Consider the following 20,962-nt stretch of genomic DNA (forward strand, 5'->3'; position numbering starts at 1 on the left):
CTGCTGAATCCAGATGGTGAGACCTGAGGCCCAGGTCACGGCGACTAGCAAAGGGGCAATTAGGACAACAAAACCCAATCACCCAATTAAGAAATGGAAGACAGACAAATGACCACAGGACGGGAAGGATGCTCCACATCACTAATCATCAGGGAAATGCGATCAGAACCACAGGACACCACCTCACGCTCATTAGGACGGCTGCTATTAAAAAAAAAAAGCATAAGTTTTATGGTATGTGTATTTTACAATAAAACAATTGGAAAAGCAAACTATAACAGGAAGCCATTTTGCAGTAGAACAGGATACAGAAGTTTAAAAAAATCTCATATCTCAGAAATAATCAATTTTAATGTTAATTGAATATTAATCAAATACTCTTGTAAGAATTCTTTGATTTGCTGTGTTGATCCCCATTCTGTGGATGAAATAGTTGTATCTGACCAATCCCCTATTGTGATACATTCCGATGGCTCCCAATTGTTTACTATTATAAACGCTTGGCAATTAAATTCCTTGCCAATATTTTTAAGTGAATTATTTATTCAAAAAGGGCAGTTAGGATGGGTGATGGGTGATGGGGGTGGGTCAGTGGGACAAGGCAGGGAGCACAGCCCTGGCCTAAGAGATCAGGGGCTCCTGGCAGCCAAGCAGGGCTACCAAGGCCCACCAGCTCTCCGCAACCAGAACAGAGCTGCCCTTGCTTCAAGGCTTTACGCTCTTGATCATTTCCACGACCCCCTGGTAATCTTGGTAGAACGAAGATTCTAGTTCAGTGGGTCCAGGATGGGGCTCAGGCTCTGCATTTCTAACAGGTTCCCAGGTGATGCTGATGTGGCTGGACCTCACGCTTCCCTTTCTGTAGCAAGGCCTCAGGATCAAGTGTCAACATAGGGGATGGGGCCTGTGACAAGGCTGGTGACAGGACTGGAGAGGTTTCCCTCAGGATTTGGTCCTGTGGTTTGTAAAACTCCACCCTGACTCTACCTCACAGAGGCCAGCAAAAGAAGGGGGTTCTGAACGCTCTGTGCCAGGTCACACATCCCTGGGGGCCATCCTGGTGGTGTCAGCAGGNNCAGAGAAACGTGCAAGGGCAACTTCAGGGAAGACGGGGCGCCCAGTGGGGATGTCCCCAGCTGCAGACGCATGCATTTTTGCTTCCTGTTTTCTTGTGGAAAGGAACATCCACCATCCTGAGTACAATAACCCCTTATACCCCGTCATCATCCCCTTCAACAATTATCAACTCATGGCCCATTTCCTCCAACCATCTAGACTATTCTCAATGGATCACGTCACTCAAAAATATTTTACAACATATCTCCAGAATGTAAGTCCTCTCTTTACATAACATATGTGCTTTGTTTTAATAAAGAAAACAAAGTTTTCTGGAAAGCCATTCAGCAGTATTTGGTAAAAAAATTTGTCACAAAATAAGGGCATCTGGGTGGCTCTGTCGGTTGAGTGACTGACTCTTGATTTCAGCTCAGGTTGTGATCTCAGAGTCATGGGACCGAGCCCCACATCAGGATCCGTCCTCAACGGGGAGTCTGCTTGAGATTCTCTCCCTCCTCCCCTCTCCCAGCCCTCCAGAGCACATGCGTGCTCTCTCTCTTTCAAGTAAATAAATCTTAAAAAAAAAAATCATTTGTTACAAAATAAAAATGCTAACAAAACAATGTATTAAAAAACAAAATTTCTACATTTCATTTCTACAGAATGAGAACTATGCAGTGCTTTAAAATTTGACATTTAATAACATTTGAGAAAATGAATTTCAAGATACAAAAAACTGCCTGTGGTGTAAAATAAGTGTAAAAAAAGGGTTACAAAACAGTAGAAGCAGGATGACCTTAATTTCATAAAACTATAATACACACAACATGTATGTACACAGGAATGAAACTGGAAGAAAATATATCAAAGTTCCAAGTGGCTTTCTGGGTAATTTTAATTTTCTCATTGCGCTTTTCTGTTCGATGAACAATGAGTATGTATGGCAATCATAAAAACATTAACAAAAGATACAGCAGTGCCTGGGGCTTCCCAAAGGGCGCTGGTGTCTTCCTAGGACTTGTCCCTGGTAAATGACTGCATGCGCTCCCTTAGCCCGCAGCATCTTCCCAGGCAGCTCCTGGTTTCTTTCCTAGATTTAGGGGTGGTCTTCAGAGCCCCCTACCCGGTCCCTTTTCCTGGCATTAGATCCTAGCTGGCCCCTTCTGGCTCCAGATGGTGGGCAAACCGGTCCCCTCCCCTCCCAGCTTCGCTGGGATGAGTCCCCTTAAGCACCCATGGGCCCGGGGCCAGCAGCTTTTGGATTTAATGGATTTATTGGGCAATGACTTTACACAATCTTATCTCTTCACGATCTGAAATTTAGTCTGACTGCAATGTCTTATTTGGCCAATAGGTGGTGCTGCGTAACACAAAAGCACTAGTGCCCAGCAGTTCCGAAGATGGATTTCAGGGATCCTTATAATAATTACTGGAGAGAGCGTGCTAACAGCGCATAGCTACATAAGGGCTCGCAAATTTGCCACCTGCCACTATCGCTACCACCATCATACAGGAATAGCCATTTCAATGTAAATGTAGAAAGACAGAAATCTCAGAATAAAGGCAGTTCTTGAACTTGAATACATTTTAAGAAAAACTCTGTTGTATGGTTCTTATTCTTATCATTTCAACTCAGACCAATGAAAACTTGACCCTAGACCAGCACGACCCTAGACCAGCACTGGCGCTGAAATGGCCTTTGGGAACACCTGCTCTAGCCAAGGATTCCAGGAGTTAGAGGTCCCTCCATTCCCCAAGGTCAGATTTCCATAAAAATTAATTTGCTTCAAATTAAGAACACCATTGTGTTCCCACTGTGCAGTGAGACACGTCTACTAGACCTTTCCTCCACTCCTGGTTAAAGGGGAGCAGTGAGCCACTTTTAAGCAGAGCATTCTCTCTTAAAAACACAGGTTGGGGACTCCTGGGTGGCTCAGCCAGTTAAGTGTCTGCCTTCAGCTCAGGTTATGATCCCAGGGTTCTGGGATCGAGTCCTGAATCGGGTTCCTTGCTTAGCGGAGAGCCTGCTTCTCCCTCTGCCTGCCGCTCCCCCTGCTTGTACTCTCTCTCTGACAAATAAATAAAATATTAAAAAACAACAAAGCAAAAAACAGAGGTTGACTACATCATTCCTCTGCCTATTCTCCTCTGCTGTCTCCCTTTGCCTACAGTCTAAAGGACTCAGGATATCACACCAGCAGCTCCATGATCCAGGCCAGCCTCTCACCAGGATCAGGATCGCATAAAAGCAACCTCCAGCTCACCCCCAAAACACAACAAAAGGATGGCCTCCAGCCTTACCGAACTTCAGGACTTAAACCAGTCCGTTCCCTCCAGCTGCAATGTTGGCGTGCTCCTCACCTTCCTGACACATGCCTATTCTTACCGACAAGTCAGCACAATGTCACCTACTCCAGGAAGCCACCTCCCCTGCTCCCAAGGCGCCTGGCACATAATGATCTTAGAGTACTTATCGCCTTGTTATAATGCCACAGTCTTCCGGGCAGATTGTCTGTTCAGCTTGTGTTCCCTCTTCAGGAGTTGACTCGGTAAGGTACCCAATGAATCCTTGCCGATTCATTGATTCTTCTTGTTGGCAAACAAGCCTGGGTCAGCTTTTTCAAAAGCCTCCCTTAAGATCTTTTCAATAAACCCGGGAGATGCTGGCAAAAGCTGGCAGGCTGGTTGGAGTGAGAAAAAAAGCAGGAAGCCCTAGGACTTAGGGAACTGGGGATCTGGCAAAAGTACATTGGGGCTCCTGATACTGAGGAGCCCCCGATCCTTTGGCGTCACCCTTGCAAAATACCTTTCTGAAATGTACTAGCTCTGCCGTCGTTTACTGAGAAACATTTTTAAAAATGGAGTTGAGAATGTCCATGATCTATAAAAAGGAATGACTCTGTAGCAAAAGAACAAATTATTTCAAAAAAATAAAATGAAATTAAGGGAAATGGGAAGAGAAGACAAGTGTGGACCAGAGTGGTGGTCAGTGAGTAATGTAAGCTACTGATAGAAACCGCAGGAACATGAAAAAATAAAATGTCTAATGATTACAGTTTATTGGGTCCTTGTCATGGTCCATGCACTAAGCAAAATACTTGATCTATGCAACCTTATTTAATCCACACCTCCATTCTAGAAAGCAGGGATGACTGTCCCCCAGCTTATAAACTCGGAAAGCTTAAGTAACTTAACTGAGAATGGGATCCAGGTCTAACAGCAAAGCCCAAAATTAACTTAATATTACCTTCTTCTCTTTGGTGATATATCGTGACCCAATTTTTTTAGGGGCCCCTGGGTGGCTCATTCAGTTGAGTGTCTGCGGCTCAGCTCATGATCTCGGGGTCCTGGCATCGAGCCCCGCCATCAGGCTCCCCGCTCAGTGGGGGAGGTCTGCTTCTCCCCCTCTCTCCCCCCACTCGTGCTCACACACTCGTACGTTCTCTAATAAAATCTTTAAATATTTTTAAATCACAGTTAAATTGAATTCTTGACTTAGTACACAGGGTATGCAGACATGTCTGGATCTGAAGGCTCCAGACCTCCCAGGCCTGAAGGCCCACCGGGCAGGCCAGCCTGGAGCAGCAGACACACAGCCCCAGGCCCATCCTATATGGTCTTGGTGTTGTTTTTAACAAACCTAACCCATCAGCTTCCTCTCTCATGATTTAGCTCTCTTCCTGCTCAGATGCTTGGTGAAACTCAAAGGGCTAATTCCCTTGATCCGGTCATTTTCTAAGAACTACTAACAGACTCATCATTTACTTTTTTAAATGGGCCCAGGGTATGAATAGGCGGCTCGGAGAAAAGGAAATACAAATGGCCCAAATCATTTTTCATGTTTATTCACTCATGAGAGAAATGCAAATTAAAACTAGAGAGACCTGTCTGGCTGGCAAAAATCAGAAAGCTCCGTAACACATGGAAAGCCCTCCCGTGCTGGTGGCGGTGGCTGCCGGGACACCCTCCCCCGTGGAGAGCCAGTCGGCGAGACCCATCATTTGAACACATACTCTGTGGAGTTAGTTCCACTCCCGGGCACGCAGCCTTCAGATTGACTTGCAAGTGAAAAATAATCACATAGGCCATTTATTGCAGCCATGGTTGTAATTGTAAAGGACTGGAAACAACCCAAACACCCTTCATCAAAAGGGGCCTGGTCAAACAGACTATGGCACATGCATGGAACCCCAAAGAAGAATGCGGACGTTGTTCAGTACGGCTATGAACGCTTCAAAGCACCGTAAGCGAGAAAACAAGACTCTGACGCTGAAGGCAGCCTCCCGGGAGGAGAGGTGGCGGCGGGGGCGGGAGACTTCGCTCTAGGCTCCTCCATACCTTCTGAGTTTTGAACCATAGGAAATAGAAAACCAAAACTGAAATACATACTGAAGCTTTCCTTATTTCGGAAGTTTCTGGTTTAGCTCCAGCTCTCTCTGGCTGTATACCCTGCTTCTGGGAACTCTAGAGCAAGAACATGGGGACTGTGAGTCCGTGACTACATGGGGGGGGGGGGGGCTCTGCCCTCTGCCAGCCCTGAAGGGGAGGGAGCCCCGAGGCTCACCCAGGCCGCACTTCCTCCCTCTGCCCACAGGTGGCGCCACAAGGCCCGCTGGCCGGACAGATGGTGGCCTGGGAAGCCCTGGGGCCTCGGGCTGCTGACCAAGAGGCAAAGAAACAGGCAGGCACAAGTAAGTAACGTAAAATAGAAACTAGCTTTATTTCTCTGGAAGAAGCAGGGATCCACAGCTGGGGCAGCAACTTTGGCGGCAGACGTTGGCAAGAAAACATGGAACAGCACAGGGGAGGAGCTGGGTCAAAGAGGAAGCTCTGGTGTCCCTCCAGGGCAGCTGCCCCCTTGGTCTCCTTCCAACCCTGGGGCCTTGGGCCCTGGTCCCTGCCAGAGAACAATCTGGCACCCTTGCTCTGCTTCCTGAGCCACTTAGGGCTATTTCCAGGCACAAGATCCTAAGACCAGCCAAGTCCCATAACGTATCCATGGCGAGGCCACAAGTCACATTCTCTCCGACACCCCAACTGCCCACCAGGGGGATCCCTGGAGAAGGGCCCTGCCCCGGGGAGGGCCTGCTGGGTGCTGGTCCGCCCTTCTGTGTGGCCAACACATCCTCCCTGCACGGGTCAAGCCTGGCTTCCCCGTGGGCAGAGCCTGGGGACACGCTCCGGCCACAGGCCCCACACCAGGGGCTGGAGCCAGAGGCAGGTCAGCTGCAGGGCCTGCTGAGGCCGCCACCAGGCCTGCCTTCACAGGGCTTCTTCCCACCCCTTGGCTGAGAGTACCAAGGGCTGATCCAAAGTTGTGGGGACAGCACTGGGTGAGGGAGGGACGGCAAGGCGGGGCTCCCGGTCTCCTACTGCCTTGGCCTGGCTCCGCCACTAGGAGCAGCAAGTGGCAGCAGGTCCTCCAGGCCTGAGCGGGGTCTCTCCCCACCCCTGTGAGATGGACAGGCTCAAGTGATTCCTTCAGGGCAGACCCTCTGGCTCTCTGGACATCTCAGCGCCTAAAGGACGGGAAACAACCAGAAAGCCCCTCTATCAACAGAGGGGCCGATGCAACATAACAGGGAGCGTCTAGTGTGGGTGGGCACAAGGAGGCCTCTTGGAGCTAGGCTAATCAGTTGAAAAGTCAGCAACGATTTTGGAACTTATCGTCCTGGGATGCCTTTTATCTTTAATAACAGTAATAATAAAGAGAACAGCAGTAACGTTTCTTACACTATCAGACTGCACAACAGGCGCTGTAAATGACCCCCACGGGAGGAGAGGCTCCGGCTCCCTCTTTTACTCATTAGTTCATTTGAACCAAGGGGCTAAAAAGTCTCAAGGCGCTTAGGAGAAACCGTGTTCAGCCAGAACTGTCTGCATTCCCAGCATCGGGCTGCCTGCCCCACCCCAGGCTGGGGAGCCCCGCATCCCCGGACCACGCGTGGCCCGCGAGGTGTCCTCCGGGACAGGGCTCCTCGAGGGGACGGGGCTCACTCACTTGTGGTGGGCAGGGCCGCAGGAGCCCAGAAGGTGGCAGCCGGCTTGCTCCAGGTTCCAGTCGCACAGCTCCAGCACTTTGTGGCACTCGCTTCGCGGCCGCAGACCCAACCCGAAGAGCTGCTCCACCTGAGGGGAAGAGGGTGCGGCCATGGGACACGCGGGGCTGAAGCGCACTGGGAGGGGGCGGAGAGCCGGAGGCGGGAGGGTGGGGAGGGGCAGGGGAGGTGAGAGCGGCAGCACCAGTCTTCAGGGCCCCTGCAAGCCAGAGCGGGCAGGAGGTGGCGGTACCTTCAGATACTGGGCAGCCCTCTGCACGCTCCAGCTGTGGCTCTGCAGGGCCGCCTGGCACTCCTCTGTGGTCACCCCATGCACCATGGCCTGCAGCTGGGCACACCCACCCACCTACCCGTCAGCGCCACTTGGGCCCATTCCTCTGGGGCCCTGGGGCCCCTGCCCCTCCACCCGGCGGCCAGGCCCGGCACTCACCATCTGGATCTTGTCTGCCGGCCGTCCAGCCTCTGGCCCGTCCCCAGGGCAGCCCCTCTGTGGCAGCCGCGCCGTGGCCCTCAGGGCTGGTGGCCAGGCCCCTGGGTTACTGTTGTTGGTGGAGAAGTTGGCCTTGGGGTCTGGGGCGGCCTGGGGCATCGGTCGAACAGTGGCCGTGGGGGCGGCAGGGGCTGGGGTGCTGGGCGGGGGCAGCAGCAGGGGCCCAGGCAGGGGGGCCGGCTCTTCGGGGCTCTGCGCCTCACGCAGGAAGCGCTGATAGCGCTCCAGGTAGGGTGGGCGCTCGGGCAGCAGGTAGTAGTGGGTGCTGCTGACCTTCTTGCCGTCACGGACAATGGGCAGGATGCAGGGACCAGCCCGCGGGCCAGGCGCCTGGATCACTTGGGGTGTGGCATACTTGGGGTCTGAGGCAAAGCTTTGGGTGGTGGGCATGGTCTTGCCCGGTGAGCTGGAGAGCCGGGGCGGCAGCGGGGAGCTTCCGGGCGGTACCAGGGGGCTAGGGGTCCTCGAGCCTTGAGGGGACAGGGGCTCCCGGGGAGGCACCCGGGGAGGGGAGGCTGGTCCAGGCCACCGCCCCATCTCCTCCTCGCCTGAGGGGGCCGGCGACAGCTCGCCACGTGGGCGAGTGGGCCTCGGGGGGATGGGCACGCGGGGGGGCACCTGGGGCTTGTCCTCACCCACTGGGGCCGGGCCGGGAGAAGGGCCCAGGGAGCCCGCCGGGACCTGCAGCTGCCGCATGCACTCCTGCTGCAGCGCCTGGAAGATCTCTGCCGTCTGGGCCGAGCTGGGCGGCTTGCTCCCACCCTGGGGTGGGAGGAACAGATTGTCCTCCAGGGGAGGGAGCAGCTGCGCCTGCTCGGGCACAAAGGCGTAGTTGGTTTCACCCTGGCTGGGCCCAGCACAGACCCCTGCACCCACTAGGGTGCTGTTGATGGAGCAGACCTCAAAGTCATCCTCATCCTGGGCCACATCGTCGTAGGCAGGAGGCGGGGGCAACGGGCGCGCGTCCCAGTCCACCACAGGCGTGGGGTGCAGGGGCCGGGGCAGGGCCCGCGTGGGGCTCTGTGGCGGGGTCTTGTCCAGTAAGGAGCAGGCGTCCATGGCCAGCTGCGCCAGCGAGAGCGCGCAGGGTCGCGGAGCGGGGACGACGGGCTCCTCGCCAAAGTCAATGAGCGTGACCTCGCCCCCGCCGCCACGACCTGCCTTGGTGCCCGGGACCCGAGCCGAGGGCTTCGCTAGCCACAGCCCACGGGTCAGGGCTGGTTTCCGGAGGCCCAGCCTCTTGAAGTCGCTGGACAGGGGGTCCTGGTCCTCACTTACGGGGTCATAGGTTGGCTCTAGGATAGAAAGGGAGACCCCAACAGGAAGGCAGTGTCAGGCAGGGGAACCGGGGGAGAAAGGCATGTATCTTCCCCCAACTCCCCACTCCCACTGCCCCCAGAGGTTAGCCCTCGGCTGCCAGAATTCTCAGTGCACACCAACCCTGTTCAAACAGGACAGAACCTGCTCGCTCCACACGGGCTGATGCGCCCCTGCCGCCGTCTCAGCTACAGCAAGCAACACCCCGCAGCTGCCTGACACCCCAACACACAAGACCCCAAATACCCTGGGCTCCTGGGCCCCGGTTAGTAATCACTTACCCCACCCCATTATGGCACACCATTAGTGCAGGCAGGGGCTAAGGGCACCCCCCCCCCACCCAGGGCAGCAGGCACTCCTGACCAAGCACCGTGAAAGCCCAGACACAGCCCCCACAGGTCCCAAATACTGCGGCAGGGCCAGGCAATGGCACAGAGGTGGGCGCCAGGACCCCACACTTGCTCCCGAAGCCCAGGCTTTTGGGGGTTGGGGGAGAGGCAGGCATGCTGGGCCAAGGTCAGCAGTAAAAGCTCACAGCACACACCCCACGTCCCCTCCCACACAGCCAGCCAGCCCACCAGGGCTCTGTACCTTCCAGAAGGAGAGGAGGAATGAGAGGAGAGAGGGGACGGGGGCAGGGGCCAAGGCATCGAGAGCAGCCCCACTTACTCTGAGCGAAGATGGCAGGCTGAGGTGGGCGAGGTGGAGGCTCCCCTGCAAGAAAGGCCATGCGGAGAGTAGAAGGGGCAGAGCGGGACAGACAGAGGACAGGGGAGGGAAGACAGCCAGACGAGAGGGCAGAGTGTGGAGAGAGAGAGAGGGCAGTGAATAGGGGCGCGTGAACGTACGAACCCAACAGCAATGGGAAGCAGTGGGGCGGCAGGATGGGGAAAACTGTGTTCCGGAGCGACAGGCACAGGATCCGGGAGATGGATGGGGCTCCTGGCCAGCGGGAAGCCCGTGGGGTGGTTTTGGCTCGGGAGAGGACAGCAGGATTAGGGGGAGTGAGGAGAGCCAGCATCTGAGCACGGCGGGGAGGAGGGAGGAGGGAAGCTGAGGCAGGCCGGCCAACACAGGAGACCGGCCGAAGATGCCCACCTCGGCGGATACAGCCGCCTCTCATCTCCCACCCCACAGCCAGCCGGAGCCGGGGCACAGCTGTCCCCCTGCAGCCCTGACCCAACTGTCCCCGAGCCAGCGCAGCCGGCTCAGCGCGCTCGCAGACGACAGTGCCTCTTCCTGGGCAGCTGACGAACCCGGGGCAAGCTGGGCTCTTACTTTTCACCCTTCCTAGATGCTGGGTGGGTCGGGAGGTGCTCAGTTCTACGCTCAGCAGGTCAGGAGGGTCCATGGGGTTTCCCAGGTACAGTCTGTGGGGAGACAACCGGATCAGAGGGGGGAGGCTGGGGGAAGAGTGTGCAGTGGTGAGAGTGGGGAAACCTCAGGAGGAGAGGCCCGGGGCCAGGCAGAGAATAAAGCCCCGAGGGCGTGCAGGGAACCTATCTTGCCCAAGCCCCGCACAGAGCTGGGTGGGGAGCACAGGATTTCCAACTCCCTGCAGCTCCCCGAAGACTGTACCCAGGGGAGGTGTCAAGGAGAGAGGGCAGGGCAGAAGTTCTGACTATAGGCTGAAAGGCCTGGGCCGAAGAGGCTCCAAGAATACCCCACAGGAGCAGAGATGGCCCTCCGCAACTGCCATGGCACCCCTCCCACGCCTGGCAGCCACCTGTGGGCGCACTCCTCTGACGCACCCCGGCCGCACTACCCTGTCAGGGTGGGCCAGAGGCACCCTCTTGCCCCACTGCCAGGTGGAAGAGGGGCTGGGCCACCTGGCCTGCTCCCGATTCACCCTCTCAAGCCCTGTGCTGATTGTCAGGCCCTGGGACTTAGTCACTGGGCTGATTAAAGCCTGGAGGAATGGGGCTGGGCTGGCTACAGCACGCCAGGAGCAGGGCAGAGGGCGCCGGGGCCTCCTTTCGGAGGGCGTCTACATACCTCGCCCCAATACCCTCAGGCCCGCGCCTGGCTCTTGGGAGGTAAGAGACACCAGCTGCCCCCCGCCGGGGGCTGCGCTCTGGTGTGAGGGCAAGGGGGAAGGCCTACTTCCCAGCACCTCTCAGGGCAGAACCGAACGTCAGGAGAAGTCAGAGGAGAAAGGGTGGCCTGGAAGCCCCCTGGGGCCGGTAGAGAGAGGAGCGGCCAGGTGGCTCGCTGGGGCAAGGCACTCAGGAAGTGACTAATTCTCTTGTCCTCCCCAGATGCCCCCCAGTGACCTCATCCTTTCGTTTAAAGGAGACTGAACCCCCCCTGCCAGGCACAGAGTGAGCAGGCAGCTGGGGTGCTGCCTAACCTTCCTTCTGGAGTCTCCCCACAGGGAGCTCTTTCTCTGCGCCTGCAGGTCTGGGAACACCAGCTCACTTGACCCCCGGGCCAGCAGGCTCAGTGTCCGGGACCCCACCAGCCGAGTGGGAAGCTACTACACAAACACTGGGGAACATGACAGCTTTCCTGCTGAGCCCCTTCCAAAGGCTGTCCCCAAGTCCCTTTTCCTAAGGCCAGTGTGCCGGCAGGGGTTCCACCAAAGAGAAGTGTGTCTCCATCCTTTGAAGATCCTAATCCCGGTTCTGTCTACAGGGAACAGCTTCTGGGCAGTGAGACCCTCTGCCCCACAGTTGTGACAAGGACCTTGGAAGCCAGCGAGAGCCTGTGTGCTCAGGGAGGGGCTGCAGACTCTGGAGCCACAGGAGAACCCCCTACCCCCAATCACACTCACTCGTCGATCTTGTCGGGGAAGCCCCAGCAGTGGCGGGGGTCACTGTCGCCATGTCCCGTGTGGATGAAGCTATTCTGCAGGGGTTGACTGATGTCCTGGGCCGACAGGCCAGCCACGGAGGTCACCACGTTGCGCGGGAAGGGCCCCACACACAGCGTCCGAGTGTTCTGCCCACGCCACCAGTAATTCTCAGCCCTGCTCCACAGAGATGACATGATGAACGCCAGGGCGTGATGGGGGGGGGGGGGGGGGGGGGGGCAGGGAGCAGGATCCTTTTCATACCAAGCTCTCTAGCCATGATATATGACAACTTTGACAGAACGGGGCCTGAGGGCTACGGCCCTGAGACCAGGGTGGTCTGCCATGAGCCTGTCTGCCCCATGACCAGTCACTCCCCCGGTACAGGCCCCAGCTGTTTGCACACACCTTACCCCAAGATACCTAGGTGGGTCAGACAGCTTTTCCTACAGTTTACAAATAAGGAAACAGGTTCAAACAAGTGACAGGACTTGCCTACAGTTCCCAGACAGATCGTAGCAGACCCAGGATTCAAATTCTGTTGTTAGTCTGCAAGCTAGCACCCTTCCTACAAAGCTGCCTCACCTCCTTCCTCCTGGCAAGGCCTGGACCCCCACCCTCTGGCCACCGAATCCTGCTCTTCAGCCCAGTTTCCGGGCATCCTGAGCTGCAGGGTCCAAAGGAGCACCACAGCCTCAGCACTGGGCTTGGAGCCAAGCCCTCCAACTACACTCTATCTCCTGCACGCAGCCCCTCGTGCATTTGGAAGCACTCAAAGCAATCCACGCTGTCCCATCACCGGTTCTGTATCTCCAGTGCCTTCCACAACCTCTAGGCAGGGCTGTGGGACCCTCCCCCTTACCCCCAGCCGTCTCCTGGGGAACTCTACTCTTGCCTTAAATACGAAGTCTAGAAAGGGACCCAGCTTCCCAGTGTAGCCAGACTGTGGGACCACCAGCCCCTCACTCTGATCTGACAAGAAACCTCTGCTGATGGAGCCTCAGCCCGGCCTGGGGTGGGGGTCAGGGCAGGAGGAGGCCCTCTTGGACACTTCGAATGGCAGACTGTGGCTCCTGCATCTGTCACCAGGATCACTCACACCTGACAACGTGGGCGGGCTCTGAGCTAGGCAGACAGAATGACAGCCTCATGCCGCTGTGGCGGACATGTGTGCCTACCCAGGCAACCCCATCCACGCGGCCGGGAGCGTAAAGGTCTCCTCCAAACTGGAGCCAGACCGCAGGGGCCGAGGGGGGATGGAGGCGGAGCTCCTGGACCCTCCTCTGAAAGGTGATGTGGCCCGTTGGGAGCAGCATGACCTCGCATCACCTGCTCTGCAGACCACAAGTCGAACCCCACGAGTACGGCAGTGCTTGGGAAGCCAAGAGGTGGGGCAGGGGAGGGCTGGGAGCCCAGCCTCCCTATAAACAGGGCCACTGACCAGCCCACCACCAGACACAGCAACCCTGTGATTACACCCTGCCCTGGGGTGGGAAGGGCAGGAGAGGAAGGAAGAAGAGAGGACAACACCCAAGAACGGACAAAGCCCATCGGAAAACAGTAGGGCCATTCCGGCCGCTGGGAGCTGGCTGAGGCTGATGTCTTCCCATGAAGCAGGGGTGAAGAGGGATGCCTGCCACCAGGGGACCCCGCTGCTGCTCTCCCCCTCCCTCCTGCACCAGCTGGCTCCCTGGGTTCTGCGTGCCTCTCCACAGACTTTCTCAGACACCAACCCCCGGCTGGACGTTGGACTCCGCTCTCCACCCCTCTTCGGAGGTGCTCATTAACCTGGGTGAGGGAGGCAGCCGAGGCAGAGAGGTCGTTCAGCGGAGAATGGAATCATGTCCAAGGCCAGGTCTGCCCTGTGACCATGTCCTCCCTGTGGACCCTGAGCAAGGCCAGACTGGCAGGAGGAACAGAGAGCCCCTCCGCCCCTTTCCTTTTGCCAGCACAGCCAAAGTCCTCACACAGCGGCTCCTCTGGACCCGCTTCGGAGAGTGAGAGACACCAACCCACCTCCCCTTATTACAGGTATGGCCGAGGCAAGAGCCCCCATGACTGCTGGGAGTCCCGACATCATTTCCCACAAACACTTTGCTCCTGGGGGAGGGGAGTTGGGAGACAGGGCATGTGGAAGAAAGAAAGAGAGACACCCTCGGAAGTCACATCCCAAGCACACTCAGAAGCAGCATCCTCCCGAGAGGGCACAGATGTAACTCTTGAGATGGCCAATGCTATACTGCGCTGCCTGCCTAGCCCCCTCTATGGTTTGGTGGGACCCAGGTGCCAGTGGCTCAGAAAGGCCACCCTCCCCACCCGGCCTGCACTGGCCACACCCACTCCCCCGAAAAAACAGACCAGAGTCTGCAACGGGAGGGTCAGGCCCACCATAGGCAGACACTGCGGTGCAGACAGAAGTCCCCGGGGGAGAGAGAAAAGGGCCCAGCACCTCCAGCGAGAACTTTCTATTTCCTGCTGCATGCCAGCATCCTGGGACAGGCAAGAAGCAGACGGGCACCTGGGAAACCAAGGCCTGAGCTGAGAATTGCCTAAGGCTGTCCCTGCTCTATTTGGGACCAGCTTCTGGAAATCTCAGCCCCCTGTCCCAGTCCTGGCCTAAGGTGGTCCAGTCCAGAAACGGCTGATAAATGTTGCATAAACATTCTGCTCAAAACACGGCCCCCACCCACTTCTCTCTGAGTGACCCAGGCAGCCCCTGGGTTTGAGGGACAACCCCCCGCCTCTGGACCAAGCAGAGGCTCCGGGAACCAGGCCAGGCCAGGGCCCCGAAGACAGATTTCAAAACCTGTCTCCCTTCTCTGGTTCTATCAAAACGGAACATGGAAGTGCTCCTGGCCACCCAGCTTCGAAGCAAGAGCCCCCGGAAAAGACCCGTTCGTCATTTGTTCCTCCATCTAGACAGCACCTCACAAGCACGACAGAACGTCTGGTGTCCCCTCCCTGCCCACTAACTGGCGCCCCGAGAAGCACTGAGCTGGGGACGAGGGGATCCCAGACTCGACCTGGAAACAAACACCGGCACCGCTTCCACAAAAGGAATCCAGGGCTGATGGAGGACCAGAGAGCTGAGAGCCCGGCTAAGAGCAGACGGGAAGTAGAGACCCACACGTACAAGCCCAGACCCCAAAAGCCACAAGTGAACCGACAACCCCTCCACCCAGAGACATGGAGACAGAGTCAGCCAAACAAACACAGAGACATTTGGGCACCGAGAAAACAAGGGGGCAGAGTGAAAGCTCTGGAACCACCCGCACACAGGCCCATCCCCAAAGCCTCACCGGCTGTTGTGGCCTCCTGCCCCTCACCTCCCACCTCCTGAGCAGCTCCAGGAACCACGAGCAGGCACTGTGGTCCAAGTCGGCCGTGGCCCGGGAGGAGGAGCCCAGCTAGCCCACACTGGCAGGCCGCTGCAGGGCCAGCAGCTGGGGCCAACCCGAGCCTGGGACGCAAGGGTGGGGCAGGGCACGACCAGGGTGCCTCCCAAGAGGAGTGGCTCCCCCGGGGCCCCACCTGCTGCCCGCCTAGCTCTGGTGGTAACCCAGGGCACCGGCTCCAGAGACACACACCCAGAACACAAGCAGCAACTGAGTCACCCCCTGGGGAACACTGGACCCCCGCTGACAGCAAGGGATGGGGGGAACAAAGCCCTGAGGGCTACAGTGCACAAGAGGGGTCAGGTCCAAGGTCTTCAGGCTCCTAGAGATAGGAATGGGTATAGATCCAGACTTCTGACTTAAGGCCCTGCAATGCCCCTCCAGATGGGCCCTCACCCTCATCTTCCTATTTCTAGAATGTTCCCCAGAGAGCCATACCTATAGTCCCGTCTGGCCCCCAGCCCCAAATCCAGAGACTATCTTCCTTCCTGACCCCTGGGCCTCTCTCATCCTAAGAGTTTTCTGCTTTTGTCCACCACCACTTACCCCCCAAACCTCCACCCCCACAACTCGTTGATATTTCATTTGTATTCCCAGATACTGGGCCCAAAGGCTAGGGGAGCCCTGGTCTGGGGAGGAGGTGCTGGGGCCACAGTGGGGGCAGGTCATGTTCCTCCAGAACCATCCTGGGCTCCAAGACCTACTCCATCACTCTGACTCAACCCAGAAGCTCTCGTCTCTTACCAACCCCCATGAGGCATAGGATTTAACTAAGAATCCCAGACCCCCAAACCTGAGGTCCAGGTAGAAAGGGCTCTGTGGGAAGCGACCCCTGCCCCCATGCCTGCCTGGCCCTGAGTCACAGAAGCTGGGAGCAGAGGGGATTCCCTCTGCCTTGCTCCTCTTCCTGGTCCTCCATGCTCACCCCTACCCCAAAGGCACCTCAAGCCTGCCCTGCCCCAACCAGTTCCTCAGCCGCCCTGGGGATCAGATAACAGAGGGTGGGGTGAGTGGTGGGTAGGGCCTCCTGGGCAGAAGGGCTCCAACAGGGGCTACAGGAAGGAGACGTGACTCAGGAGATGCCACCTGGAGGCAGAGACAAGCATCCCAGGTGTCTGGCGGGAGGGAGGGGTCAGGAACAGAGGGCCCTGAGATGGGGACTGGGGGCAAAGGAGCCCAGGTGGGCAGCCCAGCAGAGAATGGAGGGGAGCCCCAGGAGGGGGCAGTGGGGCTCAGTGGGAGGGCCGAGGCTGCAGGAAGAGGCTGGGTTGCTTTGGGGTACTGACAGGCACCCAGGTGGGTAGTCAAGAGTCCCTGTCCTGGGAGGAGGCGAGAAGGGAAGGGGGAGATGAGAGGAATGTTCAGGAGTTCCAGAGTCCCTAGTTGTGGCCCCGAGGCCAAGCTGGGCCACTTCCTACGCCTCACCATAACGGCAGCTTGGCTATGACCCACACAGCCAGGGCTGGAGCCCAGTGGGAAAAGGGTAAAGGAGGTGGCCTTGGGCAGGGAAATTCCCTTGGAGCGGCAGCATCTGGTACTTAACCCCAGGCGCTCAAGAGCGAAGCCAGGCCCGTCCTCCCCTTACTGCACAGCTCAGGCTCCCCCAGCCTGTGTTGTCATGGGAACCCTGGAGACAGAAGAGCTCTCAGCCAGCAGGCCCCTCCACCCCCACCCTGCGCCCTTCCAGGCAGTGCAGGTGCAGCCCCGCGCTCCCTACCTTCCCTCAATGACGGTGATGACATCGTTCATCTGGATGTGCAGCTTGTCTGGTTCCTCAAAGTCCTGAAGGGCCCGCATGTCCGTGGGCTGGGCCTGGGGGCAGAGACAGGTCACGCCAGCCTGGGCCTGACCCCTGCCTGGATACCCCAGCCCCGGGGCGCAGACCAGCCCTCACCTCCAGCAGGAAGTCCCGCAGGGCCACAAAGGTGGGTCTGTCCTCTGGCTTGTGGGCCCAGCACTGAACCATGACGTTGTAGATATCCTGGGGACAGTCCTCAGGCCGTGGCAGACGCTCTCCCTCCTTGTCAATCTTATGCAGAATCTGGCGGTGGGACGGTGCAGTGTGAGCCGAGCAGAGCACCCAGCTCTTCACTTCCCACCTGCCCTCCAGCCCATGGAACCACTGGAGCTGGGGGCCACCATGCCTGCACCCCGAAGAAACGGTCTGTCTCCAGGAGCCTATCCCCGGGCCCCTGACCCTTACACTCTGGTTGGGGCCTCTGGGTAGGTGGCCATGGCAAGGGAAAAGAATGTGAGCAAGCCCTAGTCTGTCCCTCTCCTCACCACTGGGGGCCCTTCTCTCTACTCAGCTGAGGGGTCATATGCGGACACAGGGCAAGGGGGACAGGGGCCCTAGGAAGTAAGAGCCAGTTCCAACAGGGCCAGGTTGGGAGCCAGGAATCCAATCAACCCCCACCCATCCTGTAGGGCGCACATCTCCAGCCCCTCACCTGACTTCCATTGAGGCCAATCCAGGGCTCCTGGCCATAGGTGAACATCTCCCACAGTGTGACCCCAAACATCCAGGTGTCACTGGCATGGGAGAAGGTGCGTGTCTTCAGGCTCTCAGGAGCACACCTGGCAGAGGCAGGGGTCAGACAGAAGGCCTCTCAGAGCATGCCCACCCACAGCAGCTCAACGGACATAAAACATTCCCTCAACAGCATGTTGTGGGCCTGTGTGCCAGGCTCAGCAGCAGCAGGCACTGGTGACACGTGCTAAGTGAACAGGGACAGGACTCACTGACTGTGGGATGCACACACTTGGAGAAAATCATCTGTGCTCATGTCTTTATTCCCACGGAGCCTGGGTGGGATGAGGGTGAAGTCTGCAGGTCAGGGAAGCAGTGGGGGGAAAGGTCAGAGGCTCCAGGAGTTGGTGAGGGGGAGGAGAGGGGATAAAATCTCAGGCTGTTTTCTAATTGTGGTGGGAGGATGACAATTTCCGGATTTGGGGCAGGATCCTGGGATTTGGGTCATTTCAGCAGGAAGGTGTGGGTGGAAAATTTGGATAGGGTCTGAGGAAGAACCGAAATGGCTGGAAACAGTTATACCGGCTTCACCCAAATATCCCACAGTCCCTCTGGAACTCCCTTTTGGGTGAGACAGAGAAATGCCACCTCAGCAGAGCCAGGAGAGGGGTATTCCCGGGTGGGCTAAGGGGCACAGTGATGGGAAGCTGACCTAACACAGCACCAGAGACTCTCTCCTGGGACTGGAGAGCTGGCCCTGCCACTCAAAGGGGGTGGGACCCAGGGACAGTCCCTCAAGATCCCCAAGCCTCATGTTTCTCACCTGTGAAATGCAAGTAACCATGATCTGCTCATCTCACGGTGCCACCGTAGGGGGACTTTATCATTTACCACCCAAACCAGGGTGCCTGGGTCTGAAGGCAGTGCTACTGACTACTCTAGAGCAAGAGGCATAATCCGGAATGTGTGGTCAGCCTGATGTAAAATCAGTTACCCATGAGGGGAGCTGTGCATCCTGGGTTAGAAGGATTTTCTGGCAAGGAGAACTAAACCCTGCTTCTCACACCCCAAAGCAAGGAGACCACACTCCTTCAGGTGCATCCAGAACCAATGGACTATGGTGGTCGCAGCACAGGAGAAGCTCAGAGAGGGGCCAGGGCAGGGCCAGGTACCCCCTCAGTGTGCAGGTGACTGTCCCTGGTCAGCCTGCCAGGCCCAGCGTGGTCCGGCCCTGCCTGCGGCCAGCTCTACCTGGGACATCCTTGCCAACCAGTCTGCCTGGCTAACTTCTGATATTTCAAGAGCTTCCTATGGAGTCCTCCGGGAAGCCTTTCCGAGCCCCCACAGCACTCATCCCCGTGCATTGCCCTATCTGGCACACAGGCCCAGAGAATTCCTACATGGACAGGCGGATGGACTGCGCACAAGAATGGCGCCCCGGGCCCAGAGAAGACAAAGGCTACTGTGGTTGGAGAAGCCCTGGAGGCTCTGAGGCCTGGGTGTGCAGGGACCGGGACAGGGCAGGACGGGGTCCAGGCCCTGTGAGCCGGCGGCACCTGTCCCTCACCAGGCAAAGGGCACCTTGCGATGCTCTTGCATGACATAGTGGTCATCATTCTGGGGAAGTGCACGCATCAACCCGAAGTCCCCGATCTTGACCAGGTCTCGGGCGGCCAACAGCAGATTTCGGGCAGCCAGGTCACGGTGAATGAAGCGCTTGGACTCCAGGTAGCCCATGCCCTCTGCTACCTGCACAGCATAGCGGCTCAGGGTGCCCAGGAGGAAGTGGCCCTGGTGCTTGCGCAGCCGGTCCAGCAGCGATCCGAGCGGCGCCAGCTCTGTCACCTGAGGCCACGGGGGAGGCAGGAGGGGTAAGTGTGGCTGAGCCCTGCTCCTCCCTCAGTGCCCCATGCTGGGCTCCCGGGCCCTCTCCTGAAGGCCTGAGCCACACTCCATGCTCCTTCCTGGCCTGCCCTCTGGGGACCTCTAGGACCTCTCCAGCTCCCCAAGCTTCTCCCTCCAGGTAACATGGGAACCCGAGGCCCAGAAAGAAGCAACGCACAGAGGCTCAGATTAGAAATTCTAAAAATGAACCTCTAAGGCCAGCCCCTCCTCTGAGTGCAACTCTGTGCCAATGAGCACAAACAAAAGCCAAAGACGGACACGGGCTCCAGCGGACACGGTACCAGCCTAGGCCCCTCGGAGCCACTCTGCCGCATCAGTGGGGGACCAAAGCGTCCCTCATCAGGATGGAAGGACGAAGCCCAGAGCAGGCAGGGCGACGGGCAGATCTGGGGGTGCAGAGACCCTGCCTGAGCACCCGTCCGCCACCCGCAGCACTCACCATCTTCATGGGCGGCGTGAGCACCACACCGTACAGGCGAATGAGGTTGCGATGGTCAAGCGAGTGCATGGCGTTAACTTCCCGGATGAAGTCGTCCATGGCCTCCGGCTGGCTCAGCACGTCAGGCTTCAGGCACTTCACGGCCACACTCACCTGCCCGGAGTGGGCATGGGAAGGCGTCAGGACAGGCCCCAGGCCCCAACACTCTGAGCCAACCTGCTCCTCCCTCCAACTCAGTCCAAACAGCCCTGCCTCGGGTCTGTTCACCTGGATGGGTGAGCACGTCACAGGGGCCTGTGGCGTGGCTGGGGCAGGGCAGCCTCCCCTTCCTGGGAAATGCCCAGGTTAAATAAGAGATGACCAGTGTGATGACAGAATATTAAAATGTTGTCATAAAATGCAACACTAAAAATGTCTTTGGTGTGGAAGGAAAATGTTGTAAACATAGTGCAAAAAGGGGCTCCTGGGTGGCTGGCTCAGATGGTTAAGTGTCTGCCTTCAGCTCAGGTCATCATCTCCAGGTTCTGGGATCGAGCCCCACATCGGGCTCCCTGCTCAGTGAGGAGCCTGCTTCTCCCTCTCCCGCTCCCCCTGCTTGTGCTCTGCCTCTCTCTCTCTCAAATGAAAAAGTCTTAAAAATATATACATATATGGCCAAAAAAGGAACCTATGGTGACAAAATCAGAAGAGTGCTTCCCTTGGAGGAAGAGGATACTCAGTGGAAGGGGCAAGAGGGCGCCTTCTGGGGTGCTGGGGCCGTTCTCTATCATGATCGGGGCAGTGGTTACATAGGTCCGTGCATACGTAAAAATTCGCTAAGCTGAAATGCTAACTCTGCTTCCTCTGAGTGGCGTATTACAAAAAATTGTTTTTTTCTTATTTTTTATATAACTTCCAAAGTTTTATAATAATTATTTTTATAATTGAAAAAAAGAAACAGATGTGTCTAGTTAAAGCTGAGCGTGGAGTCCAGAGGAAGCCCCTTTTCGACCTGTGCCCAGCCCCATTAACATCCCAGTAGAGGGGAAAGATCTGCCTGG

General features: G+C 57.2%; 1 protein-coding gene across 12 annotated transcripts in view; it reads right to left on the reverse strand.

Moving 5' to 3' along the window:
* Positions 1 to 5,752: 5,752 nt before the first annotated feature.
* Positions 5,753 to 20,962, reverse strand: part of TNK2 (tyrosine kinase non receptor 2) — a 47,650-nt gene continuing 32,440 nt past the window's right edge. For 5 of the 12 annotated variants that reach the window (XM_040621377.1, XM_040621375.1, XM_040621371.1 and 2 more), the window contains 12 exons: positions 19,923 to 20,075; positions 19,146 to 19,423; positions 17,559 to 17,685; positions 17,003 to 17,149; positions 16,826 to 16,920; positions 11,696 to 11,890; positions 10,201 to 10,292; positions 9,592 to 9,636; positions 7,546 to 8,900; positions 7,348 to 7,443; positions 7,058 to 7,185; positions 5,753 to 6,575 (listed from right to left, as the gene is read on the reverse strand). In XM_040621377.1, coding sequence (XP_040477311.1) covers positions 6,569 to 6,575; positions 7,058 to 7,185; positions 7,348 to 7,443; positions 7,546 to 8,900; positions 9,592 to 9,636; positions 10,201 to 10,292; positions 11,696 to 11,890; positions 16,826 to 16,920; positions 17,003 to 17,149; positions 17,559 to 17,685; positions 19,146 to 19,423; positions 19,923 to 20,075 — 2,718 coding nt within the window. In that variant the 3' untranslated portion in view covers positions 5,753 to 6,568. Of the gene's footprint in view, positions 6,576 to 7,053; positions 7,186 to 7,347; positions 7,444 to 7,545; positions 8,901 to 9,591; positions 9,637 to 10,200; positions 10,293 to 11,695; positions 11,891 to 16,825; positions 16,921 to 17,002; positions 17,150 to 17,558; positions 17,686 to 19,145; positions 19,424 to 19,922; positions 20,076 to 20,962 lie in introns of those variants that run through there. The other 7 variants (XM_040621376.1, XM_040621378.1, XM_040621373.1 and 4 more) reach the window with 7 other exon arrangements.

Source organism: Ursus maritimus, unplaced genomic scaffold (genome assembly GCF_017311325.1).
Source record: "Ursus maritimus isolate PB19 unplaced genomic scaffold, ASM1731132v1 scaffold_4, whole genome shotgun sequence".
In the NCBI taxonomy this organism is placed as follows: domain Eukaryota; kingdom Metazoa; phylum Chordata; class Mammalia; order Carnivora; family Ursidae; genus Ursus; species Ursus maritimus.